Here is a 23,795-nt window from a genome sequence, read left to right on the forward strand (position 1 = left end):
CAGAATTCACAAGATTAAAAAAATAAATAATTCAGCATGAATTTCTAGGCTTTGCAACCTCAGTCTGGGGGGTAATTATTCAGTCTGATTTTTCAACTCACTGAAAACACCTTCCAGTTCCTACTGAGTGATTTTCTGAAATGGATTTCTGTGCCTGTCTCTGAGCCCCTAAAATGAAAAAGTCTTTGATAATTAAATAGTAACTTTACCATCTCTAGCAGGAAATAGAAATACCCTATTCAGTAATCTCCCATGTGACTTTGACAAAGCCATTCACTTAAACTCTTGCTGCCTCAGTTTCCTTGCCAATGACATGGGGAAAGGCATATCACCCATAGCAATCTTTTGGGTTCTCGTGGTCATCAAAGATTACTTATGTGAAAAAGCTTTGATCATTTAAAGAACCCTACAAAGAAATGAATTCCTCAGCCAGAAAACTTAATAAAACATGCACCATAAAAGATGACACTTGTTTAGACACTTTTGAACTTTATTTTATGAAAACTTTGAAATTGGGAGAGTGGAATGAGCAGAGAGAGAGAGATAAAAAATTACAAATGTTGAAACTTCAAAGGGATGTCACAAATGCCCTGTACTATTTGTCTGCATGTAAATCAACAAAGATCCCTATGCAATGTCCACAGTTAGTAATATAAACTATAGCTAATATTTCCTGAGTGCTTCCTTAGGAGTTTTATTTGCACATTATTCCATTTAGTATTTAAAACAATCTTAATAGAATAAGTATTGTTACAAACCTCATTCTCATTATACATGTGAGGAAACAGGTTTGGAGAGATTCAGCAAAATTGTTCACAATGTTAAATAGCAAAGCTGGGGTTCCAACCAAGTATTTGGACTCCAAAATGTTTTTAACTACTCTGCCATTCTCTCTGCAGTTATCTGTTAGCTTAAGAAAACTCAAGGGGAAACTGGGCGTCAGAGGCAGCAGTAACTTGCACATGGCCAGGCCACTTCCAGGCCACACTGGAGATCAGGCTTATAGCAATGCAGTTGCCTCCAGACCTCACAACGGGGAGTAGGGATGGGGTGGAGACGCCAGGCTAGTGTTGCTTAAGAGCCTACTCATGGCTGAATGCACAGTTAGAGGCTCCCTGTTTGCAGCTGGGCTAAACTGGGGGCATCTGAGATTGGCAGTTCTTTAGCTTTGATACCATCGTGGAGGCTGTTGCTATTGGGCAGCACCGAGGAATGGCCCCACAAATAGTTGAGCATCCATTTGCAACAGACTGTGGTTGTGTAATACTATAGATGGTTCACAAGCTGCCTGCTATGTGCCCAGCCTGTTCTCGGCATTGCAGTGTCTGCCTGCATCACCACTCAAGTGGAAGCTCTGCGGAGGCAGATGTCTTGCTCTCTCACTCGCTCTTGGAGCCCCAAACCTGACACACTGCCTGACACATGATGGGTTCTCAAAATATTAACTTTTAGATATCAACTTCTTCTATCAACCTGCAAGGTAGATATTGTTTTCCCCACCTGATAGACAAGGATTCCTGGGTTTGGAGAGGGCAAAGTCATTTTTCCAAGGTCATCTAGTTACCTGTGTTCATCTCACCATGCCACATTGCCTCAGAGCACTGTTTAAGCAGAGAATTATCCAGTACTTCAGATTTTTTCTCAATCTGTTGGGTGCTCAATGCTTTTCAGGTTGGCTCTCTAAATCGATCATATTAATCTTCAATTTGAAAATTTTCCACTTCCCTTTGTGCTCTACAAACATTCATTAGGATTGTGGGAAATGTGGAGTCTAATGGTTTCTTTGCCTTGTGTGTCCTTCCAAAGGGATACATTAAGTAGCATTTCTCAAAAGCACCTGATGATGACAAAAGGTGTTAGATTATTTTAAATTGTGAGGAGATATAGTTTGACCCTCCTTTTAAAAATTATATTAGTATCTAGAACAATGTATTTAAAAATACAGTAGGAAGTCAATAAATGTTTTCTATTGTTATACAGACAGAAATATTCATTCATTCATTTTCCATTCAACAAATGTTTAAGTTCCCATTATGCTCAGTGTTTTCAGCTACCACAGTTGCCTGCGCTTAACTAGCTGCCATATTGGAAAGGAAGAGAATAAACTAACCCTAGCATAACATACTAACATAGCAAGGTGTTAGTGACTGAGAGGGCTTAACCCATTACTTCCTTTCAAACGTCCCTATCTTTTAGCAGAGCTTGATGAGTTAATCCACTGAAACTATGCTACTGTTAGAACAACAGGCTCTGTGGCAGTTGATGGAGGAAATATTTGGGTTACTTTCTGACACTTCAAAGCATCTTCACATATACTCACCCTCATCCACATGTTACCTCAAGTAATTAAAAAATGAGAAATGCATGCGACCAACATTGATGGATGCCTTCTTTGTGCCAGGCTTTGTCTTAGTTGCTGGTGATACAGAGGCAGATAAGGCAAGGATCTTACCTTCAGGGGCTCAGAGCCGAAAGAGGAAGCGAGGGAAACATTCACTGCCATTTGATGAGTGCTGCTTCTGTGGAGAGAATAGCTGGGGCAGCTCCACCTAGGGACAGTGTATCCGCTTTCTTGGCCTGGTGATTATGGTTTTACTGAATTCACTGATTGTTGAGAATTTATTTGTACTGTCTAATTTTCCATTTTCAGTATTCAGTGTAATTCTAGTCTTTATATTTTTCAAATTTTGCCTGAGTCCTGGCAAAATTTCAGTCAGATTCTTAGCTGACCCTTGTAAGTACTAAATTAAAGCAGTGAGAAAATTCACATTCAAAATTAAATATATAACATTGTTCCCTTTAGTCATTTTTCCTGGAGTTAACATCTGCATGTTAATTTTCTATTCCCCTCCAGTTTCTTTATGCCAGAAGTCCAGAAATCTTTCCAAAAACTGCATTTAACCAACAACTGCAGAGATTTGCGTCTTGAATGAGCCAAATGGATACAGAAAGAACAAATAGCCTCCTCCCCTGTACCCACTCCACATGGTCCTCACATACAAACTTTGCCATAAAATTCTGGAGATGAAACTCAAGGTAGTCACAGGGATAATTTGCCACCTTGCCTGAAAAGCCTTCCTTTCACGGACTTTCGGTAGATGCAGAGCAGTTAGATAAATAGACAGAGAAAAATATAGGTACATATATACATGTATAGATCTATAAATTCACAACAAATATTCCTGATTAAAATATATGCAGGAATGGTGATTTCTCACTTTACAAATAAATAAAAGGTGTCTTGCAGATAAATTACAAACCAGAAAGATTTTCAGGGTCATGACAGATAACCAGTAACCGATCTTTAGAATTATTTTTGAGGGTAATTAGCAGTTCTGTTCAAATGATGCTTTTTTAAAGACTGCTATTTTTCCAAGTGGAACCTCTGTCAGGAGAGTAGGATAAAAACCTGATAAAAACATATCTGATTATAAATGAGATTTTCCGGTAAGTTGCTTTTCACTAGCTGAGGTATTTGCCATCGTCCTTGAACACCGAGGTCCCAAGTGAGCTGCTTGAGAAGTTAATGGCATAGTTCTTCACGAGAGAGGAGTCTGGATCCAGGGAGTATTGTATAATTTTGTGCATTTTCAAATGTTCATGTTCGCAGTCCCATGTTTTAAAAATGCCCCTATTGCTAATAGTTTCACATGGGCTCATTCTGTTGACTCTGTGTACACACACCAGTGTAGACATATATGCACATATGGATGCTAAAAGGAGCAGCTGTATGGGCAGATCTTTTCATTGCAGCTTTGTGATGATTATAACTTAGCAGGAGCTCAGACATCCAGCACCCGGCGCCGTGAACCACCTCCCTGGCCTGGGACATCAGCAGCTCTGCGTTGAAGCATCCTCTTCTTGCCTGTGGAGAGGATGCAGTCTGGGTCCGCCTTGGGACTTGGTGCTGGGTGCCGCCTTGGTACAGCTGCCGGGATGCTACTGCATCTCACGAGTGTTGCAGGCCACTACCCTCCCTATACTCACAACACGCAAGGCTGTCTGGTCCCTGAGGTTCATTCTATACACAGGTTCACAAAGACTGTCTCAGAGGCCAGAGCTGGGAGGCTGCGGACCTGGAATCCACCCAGATCTGCCCATAACTTCCCAGGGACTCTGGGTAAATTACTTCACCTTCCTTCACCTTGATTTTCCTCAACTATAAAATGAGAAAAGTATAGCAGATTTTTCTCAAAGGTCCCATACAACCCTAATCAGTCTGTAACTATACTGAAAGTTCAAATTAAAAACAGAGGAGAAATTATTCTCTGATCCAGCAATTTCACATGTACATACACACACATACACACACACACATATACAGAGAGGACTCACACATGAACTCACAAGGAGACATGCAAGGGTGTTCATAACAACATTGTAGCTAACAGCAACACAAATTGGAAATAGTCTAAATATCCATCAAGAAATGTGTAAATAAACTGTGGTGTAATACTACGTGGGATACCGTACAGCACTGGAAAGGAATGACCTAGAACTATACATATCATGGGTGAATCTCACAAACATAACATTGAGTGAGAAACATTGAGCAAGTTATCAAAGAATAAATATGCTATGATGATATATCATTCGTATAAAATTTTAAAACAGGCAAAGCAATGCTATACATAATTTACTTAGTAAACTTCTAAGGCTATATTCGAAGATGATTTATTTGGAGACGGAAGCAGCAGTACTGAAATGCACAGTTTTAAAGCATCTATTTGGCTATTTATGTGACCAAATGTATTATGAAATGTACAATGTACATAGTTCGACTAGTGACTAGATTTTTCTCATGTTTATCGTGACAAAACTATGGTGCACAGGAAGTCTCCTATTATCTTCTGAAGTCATAGCCAAACCTTGGGACTAAATAGACCCTATCAAGAAATACCCACACTTTTGTCAGTAGAAGAAAAGTCAGATGATATGCTACATTTTCCTATGTCCAATGAAGCTTCGTCCCACCCCTCCTCTAGCTCCCCCCTGGCACAGTGGATATTCCCTCTCATCCTGACGCAAGGGAATCTACCTTGTTAGTGGAATGTGAGGCCCATGGCCAATTCTGAGTTCCGTTGGTTTAAGGCTTTCACACCAGCAACTGTAACTATTAAAATTTCCATCATTGAGGAATTTATTCTTATGGTGCTGCTCGATTGGCATGTTGTAGAGAAGCATGAGAAAATAAAAGAATCTGATTTCTGTATTGAGTTAGCCATCTAAGTAATGTGCTTCCAATTCACATCAAAGATATTATGCCTAATTTATGGAATATACTATCAGCAGATATAATAATAGTTAATGGAGGGAATGATGTTCTTATTTCCTACAATTCGTCATATTGTCCTCTTGGTTCAAGTTAGAATCTTGTCTGCAAGATTCTATCGGACAGGGCTTTTCTTAGACAGATTTTAAGTTTTCTTATCTCACTCTCTATGAATGGCAACCAGGAAGACCCCAGGACAATCAGAATCTAGATAAAGCCATGGTTGAAAAGTTATTTTTTTAAATGGATAGCTTTTTGAAATATATAAATATATAAGGCTCTCTCTGCCTAGAGGAGCCCGCATCAAATCTTGGTGTGTATTTCTGTCCTCTCCTATTTCTCAGCAAGCTCTGTTCTTTCCCTCCATTTCCCCATAAATTCTTTAACTGGCCTAAAAAAAAAAAAAAAACCCTATACACACATACAATGATAAATGAATTCCATTCATCAATTCAACAAATATGTACTGAGCACCTCCTACTCATCAAGCATTATTATAGACACCAGGATGTACCAGTGAACAAAATGGGCCAGGCCCCTGTCCTCATGGAGTTTGCGTTCTAGCGATTTCTTAGAATAGCTCATAGAATGAAATGGCCACCCACATGCATATAATGGCAGGGACAACGCCAGTGTCAGCTCTTCCAGGAAGCTCCCTAGCCTTCTCCATGACCCTCCAAGCTAGGCTAAGTGCCTTTCTCTGTGTTCCAGGACACCTTGGGCATATCTTAGCTGCCTGGTGCAGTGGCTAAGAGGACAAGTTCTTTATTCCAACAGATGGTATCACACCGTACAAGCTCTGCCACTTAGCTGTGAAACTGTGGGCCAGATACCCAGCCCCTCTGAGCTAACGACAGTAGCTAATCCTTGCTAAACCACCTGCTGTATGCCATACATTCTACGTACTTCACATAAGTAATTTTCTTTAGTCCTGCCACCAATGCAACAAAGTAGATCCCATAACTTAATAATTTTATACCAATTAAAAAAACAAAAAAAAATCTTAAGCCCAGTGAGGTTAGGTAACCTACCCAAGGTCACATGGGTGGTAAGTAGCGGGACCTAGGAAGTCTTCCTGGTACACAGTAAGGACCCAATAAATATTAGCTTCATTAGGACCAGGACTAATAGTGAGGCAAGTGGGGTGAGAAAAGCAAGCACAGGATCGGATCCTATCTTTTTTTTGTTTGTTCGTTTGTTTTGTTTTTAGGAATCCTGGGGATTGAACTCAGGACCTTGTACATGGGAAGCAGGAGCTCAACCACTTGAGCTACATCCACTCCACCTTTATTTAAAATTTTGATACTTTTACATATTTATGGATTTTTTCCTTTATTTTACTTTTAAAATATCGCATTAAAATATTATTTACTTGATTAAAGAGTTTGGGGCACATCCTTAAATTTTGTGCTCAAGGTAAGCAGCTCACTCACCTCACCCTACGCCCAGAATTATTCATGTCATCATTAGTATCACATTTGAAGGGGAATTACCTATTTTTTTGTTGGTCGCCCCTGCTAAATTCTGTGATGTTAAAGGTAGTATCCATGTCATGTCTCCATAAAGCCTAGTAAAAATTTGGCACAGAGTAGGTGCTCCATAAATATTTGTTGAACCAAACTTTGTACTGCATAATTATTAAAAAGAAGAGAACTAGGTGACATCCTCAGTCTCTGTGTAGTCCAATTTGTCCATTGTTTATTACTGTTGGCAATAATATTAATATTATCTACATATTAACCATAACTATCAGGTATTGAGTAGCTACCAAGAATAAACACTTAACATACCTTGTCTCAAATCCTCACCACAGAACTGGAAACCGAGACTGAGAAAGTTGCCCAGGGTCACACAGCTAGTAAGTGACATTTGGCAAGACAGGGAAGCCTTAGGGAATGATTCTTAGAAAGATCAAGAAGGGGATGTCCTCTTTTTCCCTTTCTCATTGTAAAAATAAAGTCATATAACAAGATTGAAGATTTTTGAAAAGAATAACTTACCCATGTAAGAGGAATAAATCACCCATGCTTTCACAACTTGAAAATATCCCCTACTTGTTTTAGTTTGTTTGTTTGTTTGCTTGCTTGTTTGTTTGTTTGTGGTATTGGCTCAGAGATTGAACCCAGGACCTGGGACACTGGCGCTCAACCACGGAGCCCCTTCAGCAACTCCCTGGTTGGTTTTTATTGTTTATTTGCTTGTTGTTTGTTTTTAGGAGGCACTGGGAACCAAACCTGGGAGCTCCCATGTGGGAAGCAGGTGCTCAGCTGCTTGAGCCACATCTGCTCCCTCCTCTGTTTGTTTTTATCCATTCATATCTATATATCTCCAAATGGATATCCATATGTGTATATGCGTGTGCATATCAAGCACTTAAAATGTGCAGACACTGTGCTAAATACATGCCTTATATATGTCATCTCACTTAATAGTCACAGTAACTCTGTGAGTTAAAATATATGATTCCCATGTTAGAGATGAGGAAGTTGAATCTCAGAGGATTTCAGTAAGTTCCCAACATTGCACAGCAAGTGCTTGGCTGAGCCAATTATTTAAACCCAGTTGTTTTTCTGATTCCGTGGTCTATGTTTTTAAACATTGAAATGGTGAAATAGTTCCTTTCTAACCTGGGAAACAATATTTACTCTGTATTTATTACCAGGAAGTTTATCTTATCTTGGATCATCATAGAGCTCAGTTCTATGTTGAATAAGAAAAGAACATTCTGGAATTATCCCTGTTTTTTATTTGTCCTTGCCTCCATTCCTTGACTTTCAGTAACAGTCACAAAGAGCTTCACAGCACAGAATCCTAAATGCAGTACCACATTGTTTTCTGTTTTGTGGCTCTATAATCTCCTCTGTTGTAAATACATTCAGAAATGATTATGGCATTTTCTTGCAGCTTCAACATTTTTAAAAAATGATTAATTTTGATAGAGTGTTAGCCTCATGATTTCAAATATTAAGTTACTTGGTTCAAGTGGTCTTGCTTTTTCCCCCATAAATGTGTTACTATCACCCCACAGACGGGGAATTTCATTTCAGATTTTTTTTTTCTTTCTTCATTTGATTTTTGTGCAGGAGAAGAACTGAATTCTTTGAACTTGTCAGTAAAGGAGACTGTGATTGGAATAACAAAAACCATCGTGATATATTTCGGTAAGAAACAGCTCTTGTTTATGTGTTTCTTCATCATTTGACGATTTATCCACTCTTCTTATAGTTCTAAGAGCATAGAGGTAATTTTTAAAATACCATTGGCTTAGTGTATATTAAAAAAGTTCAGAAAATAAAGAATATATCTTAGAAGTGAAACATATTTTTGTCTCCTCTCCATAAATTTGCCTTCAAATTAGAAAATGATGTTCAAATTAGTCAGCAAGCCATGACTTCCTATGATTCCTGGGGAGTGGGGAATGGAAGGTTGGGAAATGGGGGGCTTTTGAACCTCAGAGACCAGAATTACGCAGCACAAAGGAAAGTGAAGAGTTAACTTTCTATTCTAGACTTTTTTTTTAAGATTTATTTTTTATTTATTTCTCTCCCCTTCCCCCCACCTCCCCCAGTTGTCTGCTCTCTGTGTCCATTTGCTGTGTGTTCTTCTGTGACCCCTTCTATCTTTATCAGCAGCACCGGGAATCTATGTTTCTTTTTGTTGAGTCATCTTGTTGTGTCAGCTCTCCGTGTGTGCGGCACCATTCCTGGGCAGGCTGCACTTTCTTTCGAGCTGGGCGGCTCTCCTTACCAGGTGCACTCCTTGCGCATGGGGCTACCCTATACAGGGGGACACCCCTGCGTGGCAGGGCACTCCTTGTGCGCATCAGCACTGCACGTGGGCCAGCTCACTACACAGGTCAGGAGGCCCTGGGTTTGAACCGTGGACCTCCCATGTGGTAGGCGGATGCCCTAGCCATTGGGCCAAGTCCGCTTCCCTATTCTAGACTTTTTATAGGGCTTCTTCTCAGTTGTTTAGAAAGGACAGTTGCAAACGATTATTTTTATGTGGCACATTTTAACTACCCTCTTGCAGCCATTCTGGATGGTGAGACACCATCCCACTTTCCCTCACACCCCATCCTTCCACTATGCCTGCCTAGCCCATCCCTAGACCTTCTGCTTTCTTATTCCTGTTCTGAAGCTGCTAAGTGTTGCTGGGGAAATTTATGAGTCCATGAAGATGGGCTTACTGTATCCCATCCACAACCAGACAACCACTGGAATGACCCCAAATCAGATCCCTGTCATAGCTGTATAAAGCCTCTGCTACCACCTTCAGGTCCCAGTGCTCTGCCTGATCCTTCCATCTGCAGCAGACCCTACTTCACACTGTCCTGAGAGCTTCTCACTGGAGGTCCCTCAGTTTCTCCTCTCTCTACTTCAGTATCTCACTGTGTTATCTTACAGACCTTTTTCTTCTTCCTTTCCATCTCAGAAGAGAGACTCTTCCTCTCTCAAGATTAGAACCTCCACTAATTCCATTCCCTCCACACACACCTCTCCACCCCACCCCTCACCCCAACCTTCCAGATCAATCATGCTGCCCCTTTGGCTTGCTTTTTCCAGATCAGTTTTTCTTATTATGCTCCTCCCAGTATTAGTCGGGCTTCTCCAGGAAGACAGATATATAAAGCATAGGTTTAAGTAGTATTTGCATTATGTGGGATATATAACATCAATATTGTGAGATTTATTATAGGAATTGGCTTATGTGACCATGGGGATTGGCAAATCTGAATTCCACAGGGCAGGCCGCAAGCTGGGAAATCCAATGAAGGTTTCAATGAATTCCCCAAAAAGAGATGGTTGGCTGAAGTAGAGATGGAAATTCTTTTTTCTGACTGCTGAAATCATCAGTTCTCCCTTTAAGGCCTTGTGCTGATTGGATGAGACTTCCCTTATTGCTGAAGTCAATTACCTTAGTCAATTGTAGATATAATCAGCCATGGATGCAATTGACTTACTGCTGATTTAGATCCACAAAATATCCTCACAGTAACAATCAGGCTAGTACTTCCTTGACCAAACAGGTTCCTGGACACCATAACCTGGCCAAGTTGACACTTGAACTTCACCATCACACTAGGCCTAAAAACATGCTTCTATCTCCCCAGAAAGCATCTCCAAATCTGCCTCCTCCTCAAGGTCCCATCCTTGTTTCCTCCTTTCCTTTGCTCTCACACTTCACTCCCACACCTCCTGTCTTCTTGCAGCACAATTTCTCTTTCTTATTACATAATTTTTAATTCCACAAGTAAGTATATGAAAACATGATTTTTCTGGTGGTATCGTAAAACGTTTTAGATAACCCCTCCAAACCTCTGTTAAGTTCCAACTCCAATTCCCATACTGGCTACAGTTCTCTATTCTGTTATCTCTATTCTGTATCTTTCTAGATCATTTTAGAAGCATTTACATACCTACGTATGTGGATTTCTTGTTTGGTTTAACATATATTATATATAGTGCATATCAATCTGAACTTGCTTTTTCATTCAACTATAAGCCTTGGGATGCTTTCCATATCTGTACCTCATCATCTTTTATTGTCGCATAGCATTCCAAAATATGGATATACCACGAGGCATTTGGCCTTTCTTCCACCAAGGAATTCAGTCTGTGAAATGTGATTTCTGCTCCTTTTGAAAGTCACCAATCACCTCCCAGACACCAAAGGCCTTTGGTCCCTTCAGCTTCCTTGATCTCTTTTCAGCTCCTGAGTTGGCTGTTCCTTTCTTAAAATTCTCTCCTGGGAGCAAACGTGGCTCAAGCGGTTGAGAGCTTGCTTCCCACAAGGGAGGTCCTGGGTTCGGTCCCCAGTGCCTTCTAAAAACAAAAACAAAACAACAAACAAATGAAAAAACCAACTCAGAGGAGCCAATATGGCTCAGTGGTTGAGCACCAGCTTCCCACATAAGAGGTCCCAGGTTCAATCCCTGGACCCAGTACACTGGGAAAAAAAATTCTCTCCTGCCTTCTTCTGAATTTTCCACTTTCCCACTCCTCCTTCTCCTCTTTGTCCTTCTCCAGCCCTAAACATAACTGCCCCCCACCTTGGTTCCCTTTGCATGCTTGTTCTTAACTTCATGGATTCAACTGCCTTCTCCTCTCCATTGATTCCCAATTGGTTTCTTGGACCATGCCTCTCTTCTGAGCTCCACTTCTAAAGTGCAAATGCCATTCAGCATTTCCACCTGGATGTTTTCCTGCAGACCTTTTTTTGGCAGGGAACGCCATATTGAGGCAAAATCTTATTTGGAAGTATAATATGTAAAACAGCTGTTCCAGGTGCTCTCCCCCTCCCCCATCGCTGCCCCCACCTCACAAACACCCACACACCCTGCCGGTGTCATGATTAGGCTCACTTTGGTGCACCAAAGGTGGCTCTAGGGTGTCACCTACACTGTCTGTAGAAAATTTTAAAATACTAATAAAACTAACCAGAGATGCTTTTTATCATCAGCAAGTGCCATCAATTTTAAACAACGTCAGTGATTAAATACTACTTCCTGGAAAAAAGTCTTTTGTTGGTATAAATTCTGAACAGTTGCTGAGGTTACTACTGAGTTAAAATTAGCACATTTTTATTATTAATACTTATCCTTTAATTGTTCATGTATTGCACATGTAATAACTCCAAGAACTTCCAGTTACACAGTTGGCCCCTCACACGCGTGGACTCAGCTACACACTTTCAAGTGAAAGTTCCTAACAGTCTGGAGTCTTTCAAGCTCACTTTGGGTATAATTTGTGTCTCCAATCCTGTGCTACATCACATTCCTGTTTTTAAATAGTATATTCAAAGCAAACAATGAGAATATAGTGATTATGAAAAGAAAGAAACATAACTTGAGCTCCTTCAATTCTGTCATTTTGTGTGCCCACTTGTGGTTTTACCTTGTATTTAAAATTTAAAACCGTGAGACAGTGAGAGGTAATAATTTTGGTTGCTAATTTGGTTCATACCTGAAATCTTTTATTGAATTTGAATATCCTTAAAGTGTTTTCCTTTTTTTTTTTTTTTTTTTAAAAAGATTTATTTATTTATTTAATTTCCCCCCCTCCCCTGGTTGTCTGTTCTTGGTGTCTATTTGCTGCGTCTTGTTTCTTTGTCCGCTTCTCTTGTCGTCAGCGGCATGGGAAGTGTGGGCGGCGCCATTCCTGGGCAGGCTGCTCTTTCTTTTCACGCTGGGCGGCTTTCCTCACGGGCGCACTCCTTGCGCGTGGGGCTCCCCCACGCGGGGGACACCCTTGCGTGGCACGGCACTCCTTGCGCGCATCAGTGCTGCGCATGGCCAGCTCCACACGGGTCAAGGAGGCCCGGGGTTCGAACCGCGGACCTCCCATATGGTAGACGAACGCCCTAACCACTGGGCCAAAGTCCGTTTCCCTAAAGTGTTTTCCTTTTAAACTGCTAATTGCCTTAAAATGAGAGAACACATCAAGAAGATAACAAAAATTACAAGATTGTTATTGAAAAAAATTTGTCTTGTAGAGAAGTGTGTTAAAAAATGATCTCCGCCAAGTATCAGATACTCTTGGTACACCACTGTGCTTTTCCCACTTAGGACAGAAATAGTTGTGCACTACTTCTTCCTGCCTATTCATTCAATTGCACTATGCAGACTGAGACGTTTAACTGTGAGTTGTACTAGAAATATGGGACTTCAAGATTAAAGCTGTTTATGTAAACCCTCCCTGTTCACTGACTCTAGCAGCATTTGGAGAGCACAGACTCTGGGGCCAGACTGCTGGGTTTGAATCCTGAGTGCTTTACTCACCTTGGGAAAGTGGCTTTTTCTCTCCATGCCCCTATCTCCAAGGATTGTGATGAGGATTCATTTAGTTAATATTTATATATATATAAAGTACTTAGAACTGAGGCAGGCCCACAGTAATCACTGTAGAAGTACTTGTTACAGAAAATCAGATATGATGAATAAGCTGATGTGTCTCTCTTTACACAGTGCATAACAGAGGGATGTTTGGGATTAGATGCTTCATAAATGCTGCTTGACATACACGTGTGCGCTGCTGGGTGGTGCTTTGAATGGCCTTTTGTTATCTGCGGACTCTGCCTTGTTCCCTGGAGGGGTTTCCTGGGGAAGTTACACAAACCCCACTACCGTCTAGGGGTGCTCCGCCATCTGGAAAGCAGACCTGTTTCCAAGGCATTGGAATCTGGCTGCGCGTGAAATGTTAACACCTGACATCAGGACAGCCCTCTGACCTTTAACAACGTACCCTTGCTTCCAAAAGGAGTTCACCAAGATGTGGTTTCCCAGCTCAAATCCTCCATTACCTGCTGTGTTTAGCACAAAGAAAGCAGATTTCGGACAAAGGGTGTGCCTTGTTTCCCCACGCCCCCGCGTCCCACCCCACCCACCATCAAATTATAAGCACTAGTGCTGTCTACAGTTTGAAATGTCCCCCATGTTTTTGTATCAAAGTTCAATGTGAATTCTAGTTAAACATAATAGAAATCAGTCCCTCAACAATCTGCTTCAAATATTCCCTGTGCTTTTGTATGCGCTCAAATTAATAAAGCTGCAGCCGAATGTTTCTTCTTCCTATTGCATCTAAAACATGGTTGAAGCCAGGTAGTAAACTGGAGTGAAGCAGTGTAGCTCGTACCCGTAAATCTTAGCTTGATAGAGCAGATGAAAATGAAGGCACTCCTTCTGTGGTGTGTACCTCACCTCTTTTGTACAGGTTTTCTTGCGTTCCCGTCAATTAGTGATAGGTCAGTAAATAGATCCATCAGCATTTATTACATCCTGATTCCCTTGCTTAAAATGAAAAAATGCATTGACCATTGTAAGTTATTTTAAACAGAGCTTGCTTAGCTCGGATATAGAGAATTTCCTTGATCTGCTGCAGACAAAACAAAAGGCCACTGGAGGATGTGTGCTAGCTTTGTCTTCATAAGAGAGTGGCCACATGATGGAGATGCTGAACATAGGGACTATAAACAGTGCTGCCCCTTTTTGAGGGAAAGAAAACGTGAGCTGGCCTCGTTTTCACTTTATTTATTTATGCATCTAGGACAGGTTGGTTTGGGAAAGCGACAAAAGATTATTCAGGCTGTTTTGTCTGGTTCTGTTTTTCAGATCAATGTTAATGACAGCCTGTGACCTTGGAGCTGTGACCAAACCGTGGGAGATCTCCAGACAGGCAAGTAGTGATTAATGGCAGGACTCAGCAGTGGAGGGCCTGGGGGGCGGGGGGGGGGGGGGGGGACACAATATTCCCAGAGTCCTGGCTACTGGCGCTGAAACCCTAGTCAATTTGCATCGGTATTAACATGGTGTAAAAAATAGCAGGAGGCTTGGTGGGGACATGGTTTTTTTGCACAGTCTTTTCTTTGTCATGCTTCCACTTAGGAATATTTCTGTATTCCACAAGCTTTTTGAATCATAGCTAATCCAAATAACGTTTTGACCCATTTCTTAGGGCAAGAGTTTCAAAAACAGTGTTTTTGAATAGGTAATTGTGTTTTAGCACAAGGTCCTGTTTTTCACATCTGAAAAAAAAAACAAGGTTAAGAGGAAATTCTATTTTTATTTTTGAAGACTATTTAGAGATTAGAAGGTTCTTGGACCAAAGTATTCGGCATCCAATATAATTTGTATAAAAGATCATGTCTCTACCACCTATCTGGTTTGACTGCCAAAAAGTCTTTGTTCTATAACAAGTATAGCTTTTAGGCAGGTAACTAATTTCCCAATTTAAGATCCATGATTACAGATAATATTTGGAGGTTAATAGCTCTTTAAGTTTTATGAACTTCTGTGTGGGCTGTAGGGTCCAAAACAGAAACTTGGTATCTTAAGATGACATATTTGTGTAACAACAAGTCCAAAAAAAACCTAATATTTATTGGCTGTTTTATATGTTTTATTTTATTAAATCCTCCAACCCCTTTTTTTGAGGTAGATACAGTTATTATAATATCAGGCTGAATAATAGCCACCCAAAGATAGCTGGTCCTAATCCCTGGAACCTGTGTTACTGTATAAGGAAAAAAATGTCTTTGCAGATATGATTAAGTTAAGCATCTTGAAATGGAAGGATTGTTGTGGATTATTTAAGACACCTAAATCCAATCACAGGTGTCCTGAGGGGAAGCAGAGGGAGATCACATACAGAGGAGAGAACAGAGATGGAGGCAGAGGCAGGAGGATGCAGCCACAAGCAATGGAATGCTGGCAGCCCCCAGAAACTGGAAGGGGCAAGGCGTGACTTGCCCAGAGCCTCAGCGGGTGCACTCCTCTGTCACCACCTTGATTTCAGCCCACTGAAAATGGTGTTAGACTTCTGGCCTGCGAGAGAATACATTTCTATTTTTTTAAGCCACAAAGTTTGTGGTATTATTACAGAAGCCATAGGAAAATAATAGTTACTATCCCCATTTTGCAAATGGAGGAAATGAGGCTTAGAAAGTATAAAACACCTGAGTTGGTCCAGCTAGTGAGTGGTGGAGCTAGGTATTCAAATCCTAACAGATTAGCTCCAAAATCTATATTCTTCAGAGTTTTCTCTGCTTTCCTATGCACTTGCATCCTTTAAATGCATCCTTCATTTTCAAATGATGCTAGTGTGCCAGAGGAGTAGGGAATGTTAACACTCAATCCTGAATCTCGGTGACTTGAAACAATAAATCGCTTCCAGGGTTGGCTGGGGCCTCTTTGTCCTCATTGTGGCCTGGGGCAGATGCAGCAGCTACTCTCTGGATCATTGCTGCTTGTTGTGGCAGAGGAAGAGAGAGCCCAGGAGGGTCTCGAGCTGGATATTAAATCCCCCCCTCCAACAATTCATTGGGCAGAGCTTGTCACATGGCCCCATCCAACTACAAGGGAGACAGGAAGTAGTCTTTTCATATGCCCAGAAAGCTGAAAGCCAAAGTAGTTGGTGAAAGCATGACTGCCATTGTCTGTCCTTCTAATCTCCGAAAATGTGATTCACTCTCCTTCCTGCAGGGAGATATACTCATCCTCTCCCCAAGGGAGACACCCCAAAGTCCCCATGGGATACGATGTCAAGTCCTAAATCCCAGATCCTTGGGAGAGACATGTTATCTCTACATCAGGTTGGATGCAAATTAAAGACTTGCATTCGTCCTCAGTACAGTGTGCATACACCAAAAACACAAGATGCCCGTGACACCTTCAGAGGGGAAAGAAATGAGCAACATTTGGCAGCTAGTGGTCCGTTACTGTTCCAAAACCTGGTTGTGCCTTCTCTGTGAGGAGCCCCTATCCTATGTGGCCCTGATTCCAGGGGAGCAGCACCAGGGGCTCCCCAGTTCATTATTTTCCATGGCCTTTGGATCCACCCTGGAAAGTTACTCCTTTTCCATTATCCTCCTTGTGTATTGCTGAAGGCCCAGCAGCTTTTTCAGTCTGCTTTCACTTAAAGAGGGTTAAAGGCTCAGCAGTTGTTTTAAGTTCTAAACAGTCACAGGTTCATGGTCTCTTTGGCAGTAAAATTCTTTAACATGTAGAAAACTTATTACATCTTTGATTCTAGTCATTTCCCTGTGCAAATAACCACATACAGAGTTCTTTTCTGCACAAACTTAATATGCTACACAGACCTAATTCATTCAGAGAGTTTAACCATGGGTGTACTGGCCATGCTCACGGTTAAAACGGGTAGAGATTAAGATTTGATTCTTGTTGCAAGGCTGAGTCTTAATCAGCCTTTGTCATTCAAAGTATATCTCTATTTTCAATTTTACTCTTTGAGCTTGATAAGCAGCTTCATCTTCCATCCCTATAAATCCCTGAATTTGTGATTTGCATTATTCCCTCTTATTCTAGATTATCAACCCGCCAATTCTTTTCCGAGTTTACCTCTTATGATATTCAGGAAAATATATGCAATAGCAGTCATCACATGCTAACATTTCGTTTTCCAGTTTCTTCTCCTAAAACTTAGTTAGGTACATCATTTGCTTTATTTTAGTGAGTTGTTCAAAATATTTGCCTTCAATAATAGTTTCCTCACAATCTGATAACTCATCCCCAAGCTGATGCCACCTATTGTAGGGTTTTTCCTTCGCTCCCTCCCTCCCTTCCTTCTTTCCTTCCACCTCTTTCTTCCTTACTCTTCCTTCCATTCTTCTTCTCTTTCTTTCTCCCTTTCTTTCTCCCTTCCTCTCTCTCTCGCTCTCTCGCTCTCGCTCTCTTGCTCTCTCTTTCTCCCTCCCTCCCTCCTCTGTCTCTGTCTCTCTCTCTCCCTCCCTCCCACCCTCTCTCTCTCTGTCTCTCTCTATTTGTATTTGCCAAAACTAGGCCAGGAACTGCTGCAGTAACAAAATACATTCTGGAAGTTCAGTTGTTAACACAAATGAGCGTTTAGTTATTGCACACATCATGGTCCAATGCAATAGATCTATACTCCTATATTCCTATAGCGCTCACCTCCAGTTAAACTTTGCTTTTAATTTTAGTGTGACATGTTTGAGTTGGGTAAGGTAAAGAAGAGTAACTGTGAAGATTTTACATGGCTGAGTGGCTTATTTCTATATCTTTTCGAATATTTCACTTCCCCAGTGTGGGAAAGCCTCCCTTAAGGTAGAATTCAAGAGAAATTGCAGAGAACAGGTGCGTGACTTTTCCAGATACTGGGGGAAAGTACACTACCTGGGAATTGCCACTGTGACTGGGATGGAAGGGAAATGGAGGGGTTAATAGCAGAAGTTGGGGAGAGCAGAACCAGCTGGGGAGGGGGAGGGACCAAGAAGATTAGAAAGGGAGTAGGATGAGTGATGATGTGCCAGGACCTTGAGTAACCCCAGTGAAATGCATCTAAAGGCCTAAAAGAGCAGCAGGCTGTTTGGGGGCCAGAAAGTGACAGGGCAAAGTAGTTGGGAGGAAAAAAAATTTCTGCAGTGATGTTTTTAGACCAACTTGGGAAGCCAGCCCAATGCCTACTTATAGGTGGTCTTCTTGGTCATTTATATAAATCTTATTTTATTTTTAGGACATGTGGTTTGACTGATAAGTACAGAAATCAAGAGTTCAGAGGAAAAAAATATAAAACCTTGTTTTCCAAAAATGTTCCCATCAGAGATCTTGTCACAACTGTAAACTGGAGTTTATCTCCAGACACATTTAAGGTATTTTTAAAAATATACTCACTTCTAAGAGTTTAAGAAGCATCTGAACAACAACAACAACAAAAAAAAAAAAAACAACAGAACCTTCCTTTTAAAAATAAATATATTTCTACCTAGATGTTGATTCTTTTTATTCCCTTTCAAAATATTTTTTACTACGGCTATTGCACTCTTCCTCACAAACTGACTATAAGCATGTGGGTTTCCCCAGTGATCCCCCAAGGCCTGATTAGCATCTCAATTTCCTTCTTTAATAAAAAATTCAATCAGGAGCCACTTAATGTTCCTGACTGGGTTTTTAAGTACAAACAAAACAGTGGTACACGTTGAGCTGTTAGAGAAGCACTAGGGAGATACCCAAGACACTTTAGAAAGAACAGGGGCAGGATTTTGTTTTAATTTCTTTGCTTTCTAGGGGCTACAGATCGATGCAGGACTCCCAGCTCCGGGTGGTCTGATGAGTACATTTACATTCTTTACAGCCAAAAAAAAAAACAAAACAAAAACAGTCTCAGAGCATCCAAGGGAGAGTTCCGGGGACAGAATAAATGAGGCCATGCCCTGAGGGGCCATTTCTTCCTTTAAAGGTCAGAGGGAGAGGAGAGAGGCCTGGAGGAAAGTTCTGAAAGGAAAGGTAGTGGCAAAGACTGAAGAGGAGAAAAGTGAACCAAGTCCTAAAAATTGAGCAAATATGCAAGTGAAGTGATTTAGCCAGAAGTCAGGAAAGGATGATAATTTTAAGTCAGTTCCAGCCAGTTTTATGCTGTTGAACGCTTTGAAGGGACCTATGATTCTCATTAGAAATGTTAAAAATCTGAACTGACTGGATGTTCTATTTCTTTATAAATAACTACATACTTGCTACTCTCAGAGGTGTGTGTGTGTGTGTGTGTGTGTGTCTGTGTAACATCTGAGTTTGATGTTTTTAAGTTTTATCTAAGACTTAGGCTTGACAAAAATTTCTTGAAACACTTAGGTAAATTACCTTGATTCTATGTACTTGACCAAAATTAAGCCATTCTTAGCCCTTTGTCAGACCTAAGAACCTCACCTTCATAAGAACCTGGAATACAGAAAAATTTCTTTGGTGGGAAGCAGATTTGGCTCAAGTGATAGAGCCATGTGGGAGGTTCAGGGTTCAGGGTTCAAACCCAGGGCCTCCTGACCCATGTGATGAGCTGGCCCATGCGCAGTGCTGATGTGTGAAAGGAGTGCCATGCCATGCAGGGATGTCCCCCCCCCCATAGGGGAGCCCCACGCGCAAGGAGTGCGCCCCATAAGGAGAGCCGCCCTGCGCGAAAAACGTGCAGCCTGCCCAGGAGTGGTGCTGCACACATGCAGAGCTGACGCAGCAAGAAGGTGCAACAAAAAGAGACACAGATTCCCAGTGCCACTGACAAGAATGCGAGCGGACACAGAAGAACACACAGCAAATGGACAGAAAGAGCAGATGGCAGGGAGGGAAGGGGGGAGAAATAAATTTTGAAAATAAATAAATAATAAAAATTTTTTTAAAAAGAAAAGAAAAATTACTTCGGGGATCCAGGCCTTCTTGCCATCCAGTTGTCTGGAAGTTTTGTCTCTTCCAGTATTTTGTAGATCCAACCATTTCTTCTTCTCACAGATTTCCTTAATGCATACCACTGTGTTGAAAATTCCTGTTCAACACTCACCTGCTATATCAGGTTGCTTCCCACAAGCTATCATAGAAAGGCAGGATTAGGACAAGAAGAAAAAAATCTCTTTGGCTTGACCATAATTGGCAGCTGCTGATTATTCACTCTAATATATGAAAAGTGAAAATATCCAGATCATTCATTACACTGGAAAAATATCTATGCCTTGGGGGTAGAAGAGCCACTACATTTTGCTTGTACCAACCATTTAAACATATCAGAACCTACTAAAAATTAATAGTTTAGTACATAGATTCAGACAGCCTGAAAACCAGATTGGGTTCTTGAAAGTTCATGACATAGTGTAAAAGTCTGACATGAATGGTGAGTCTAGCGTTAGTCCCACCCCTTGACTGAATGCTGCAGGAGGGAGAGGTGGGTGTGCCCTGGGATTATCCCTTCCAGAGTAGACACAAATATCTTTGCTAAGTCAAGGCAGTAAATGCATTTTTGTGGTGGCAAGGTGAAACCAAGCTCAGGTAAAAGTATGCCACAAAGTAAAGAGGCTACATGGAAACAACCCAAAATTGACCAAATTATTATATAATAACAAAAATATAAATTATTGTTTGCACCATTTTTCTGTATAAGAACATTCCTTACATTGATATTGGCCACCTGGTGCCTCATCCCTATAATGGAAGCTGTACTGGGAGAGATAGTTTATGTGCGTACATCCAACAATACATCTAACAATGACACAAGCTATGGATTAAAAGAAAATCAGTGTCATTGGATAAACTCTGTAATACCTTCAAATACAAAAGTTTGATGAATTTCCTCATAAAAGCTTTTTAAATAATTCTTTATTTTGAAAATAATCACCACACACAGAAGCTGGAAATAACTTCTGAGTCTTGTGATACATTACACATAACCATAAATTAAAGTATTTATATATTTCAGGTGGCTGAACTTGTAACCAGTGAGTTCTTTGAACAAGGCGATCGGGAGAGATCAGAACTCAAACTCACTCCTTCAGTAAGTTCATCCTTTTATTATGGCATATTTGACCTTTTGAGTAGCGTTTTCAAAAATAACTCCAAATCACAACTTGCAAATAGGAAAGACAAAGAATGGATTTAAGAAAATACTCCTGGAAGTGTAAGGCTTTCATTAAACTTAGATGTTAAACACTCTTATTCCCAGTTTCTGATTAGCAGCAGTGAGCTACTTAAGCATTTCCTGAGTACCTATATTGGGACAAGTAGTTGCAAGGGAAGATGTGGAGAGTGAAATTTCACTAACACAAAGGCCAGTGCTGGCGTTTCATATGTGGTCAATATCTACTTTGGAACAGAAATGGAGAAAAAAATTAAAGGCAAACTTTCCACATCCCAAAAGCAAATCATTTCAAATCTGTTTCTTTTCTTTGTTTGCTAAGTGAAAAACTTTCATCTGAAGAACTAGCTTCTGATAATTGAAATGCTATTTATATTGGACTCACTCATTCAATTATTACTTATGAATAGTTGTTTTTTGTTTATTTGTTTGTTTTTACAAATAAGGTTTATTGATACATATTAATAAAGCATACATCAATCCAAAGTGTATTTGGTGTTTGGTATAATCACATAGTTGTACATTCATCACTTCGATCGTTTTTAGAGCATTTTCATTATTCCAGTAAGAAGAAGAAGAAATAACAAAAACCAGACAAAACTCATCACCTCTCAATCTCTCTGATTTCCCTGAAATACATAGCTGCTATTCCATTTCCTTCTCTCTAGTTTATATTTTGTAAAAACAGTCTTATACATGCAATCTTACCCATATCCATATACAGCCCCATGTTATTAATACATTTTTTAGCTTTCCTTCCGTAATATACATGTCTTTAGATTTTCATTTTCAACCATAGTCATACCCATATAATAGCTCTGTTAGTCACAAACACCACGATGTGCTCTCACCATTTCCATTCATTTCCAAAGATTTACAACCAACCTTTTTAACCAATTCTGCACAGATTAACAATCAGCTTTCCATTCTCTACCCTCATTCTATTTTCTGGTGATTTATATTCTAATTATTAATGCCATGTGTTTACATAATATATTTAGTTCATAATACCACAATCACATAGTATTTGTCCTTTTGTGTCTGGCTTGCTTCACTCAACATAATGCCCTCCAAGTTCATCCATGTTGTCGTATGCTTCACAACTTCATTTCTTCTTACAGCTGCATAATATTCCATCATGTGTATACACCACAATTTGTTTATCCATTCATCTGTTGATGAACACTTGGGTTGTTTCCAACTTTTGGCAATCGTAAATAATGTCACTATGAACATCAGTGTGCAGATGTCTGTTTGTGTCACTGCTCTCAGTTTTTCTGGGTATATACCAAGCAATGGTATTGCCATTGGCAAGTCTATATTCAACTTCCCTGAGGAACTTCCAAACAGTCTTCCTCAGTGGCTGTGCCATTCTATGTTCCCACCAACAGTGAATAAGCATTCGGATCTCTCCACAACCTCTCCAACATTTACAGTTTCCTGACTTTTTAATAGCAGCGAGTCTAATAGGTGTGAAATGATCTCATTGTAGTTTTGATTTGCATTTCCCCAATAGCTAGTGATGGAAAACATTTTTTCATTTGTTTCTTCACCATTTGTATTTCTTCTTTGGACAATTGTCTTTTTAAGTCTTTTGCCCATTTTTAATCGAGTAGTTTGTCTTTTTATTGTTGCATTGTATGGTCTCTTTATATATCACAGATATTAAACCCTTATTGGATACATGATTGCCAAATATTTTCTCCCAGTGAGTTGGCTGCCTTTTTGCCCTTTTGACAAAGGCCTTTGAGGAGGTCCATTTATCTATTTTTCCTTTTGTTGTTCATGCTTTGAGTGTAAGATTTAAGAAACTACTACCTACCACAAGGTCTTGAAGATGTGTGCCTACATTTTCTTCTAGGGGTTTTATGGTTGTCACTTTTATGTTTAGGTCCTTGATCCATTTTGAGTAAATTTTTGTGTAAGGTATGAGATAAGGGTCCTCTTTCCTTCTTTTACGTTTGGCTGGCCAGTTCTCCCAGCACCATTTGTTGAATAGACTGTGCTGGGCTAGCTGGGTGGGTTTACGAACTTTGTCAAAAATCACTTGACTATAGATGTGAGGTTCTATTTCTGAGTTCTTGATTCAGTTCCACTGGTTAATCTGTCTGTCTTTATGCAAATATCATGCTGTTTTTACCACTGTAGCTTTAAAGTCAGGAGATGAAAGTCCTCCAACTTCGTTCTTCTTTTTAAAGGTATTTTTGACTATTTGAGGCCCCTTACCCTTCCAAATAAATTTGATTATTGACTTTTCCATTTCTGCAGAAAAGGCTGTTGGATTTTTATTGGGATTACATTGAATCTGTAAATCAGTTTGGATGGAATTGACATTTTAACGATGTTTAGTCTTCCAATCCATGAACATGAAATGTCCTTCCATTTATTTAAGTCTTCTTCATTTACTTTTAGCAATGTTTTGTAGTTTTCTGAATACACGTCCTTTATGTCCCTGATTAAGTTTATTCCTAAATATTTGATTCTTTTAATCACTATTATGAATGGAATTTTTTTTCTGATTTCCTCCTCAGATTACACATTAGTAGTGTATAGAAATGCTATTGATTTTTGTATATTGATCTTATAGTCCAGCACTATGCTGAACTCATCTATTAATTCTAGTAACTTTTTTGTGGATTTTTCAGGAGATTCTTGATATAGGA

At 40.2% G+C, this 23,795-nt stretch overlaps 1 protein-coding gene across 1 annotated transcript in view; it reads left to right on the forward strand.

The window, feature by feature from the left end:
- Positions 1–23,795, forward strand: part of PDE11A (phosphodiesterase 11A) — a 482,125-nt gene that overhangs the window by 409,482 nt on the left and 48,848 nt on the right. Inside the window, exons 16-18 of the mRNA XM_058300593.2 lie at positions 8,356–8,433; positions 14,382–14,445; positions 20,977–21,051. Coding sequence (XP_058156576.1) covers positions 8,356–8,433; positions 14,382–14,445; positions 20,977–21,051 — 217 coding nt within the window. The remainder of the gene's footprint in view (positions 1–8,355; positions 8,434–14,381; positions 14,446–20,976; positions 21,052–23,795) is intronic.

This window comes from Dasypus novemcinctus, chromosome 7 (genome assembly GCF_030445035.2).
Source record: "Dasypus novemcinctus isolate mDasNov1 chromosome 7, mDasNov1.1.hap2, whole genome shotgun sequence".
Classification (NCBI taxonomy): domain Eukaryota; kingdom Metazoa; phylum Chordata; class Mammalia; order Cingulata; family Dasypodidae; genus Dasypus; species Dasypus novemcinctus.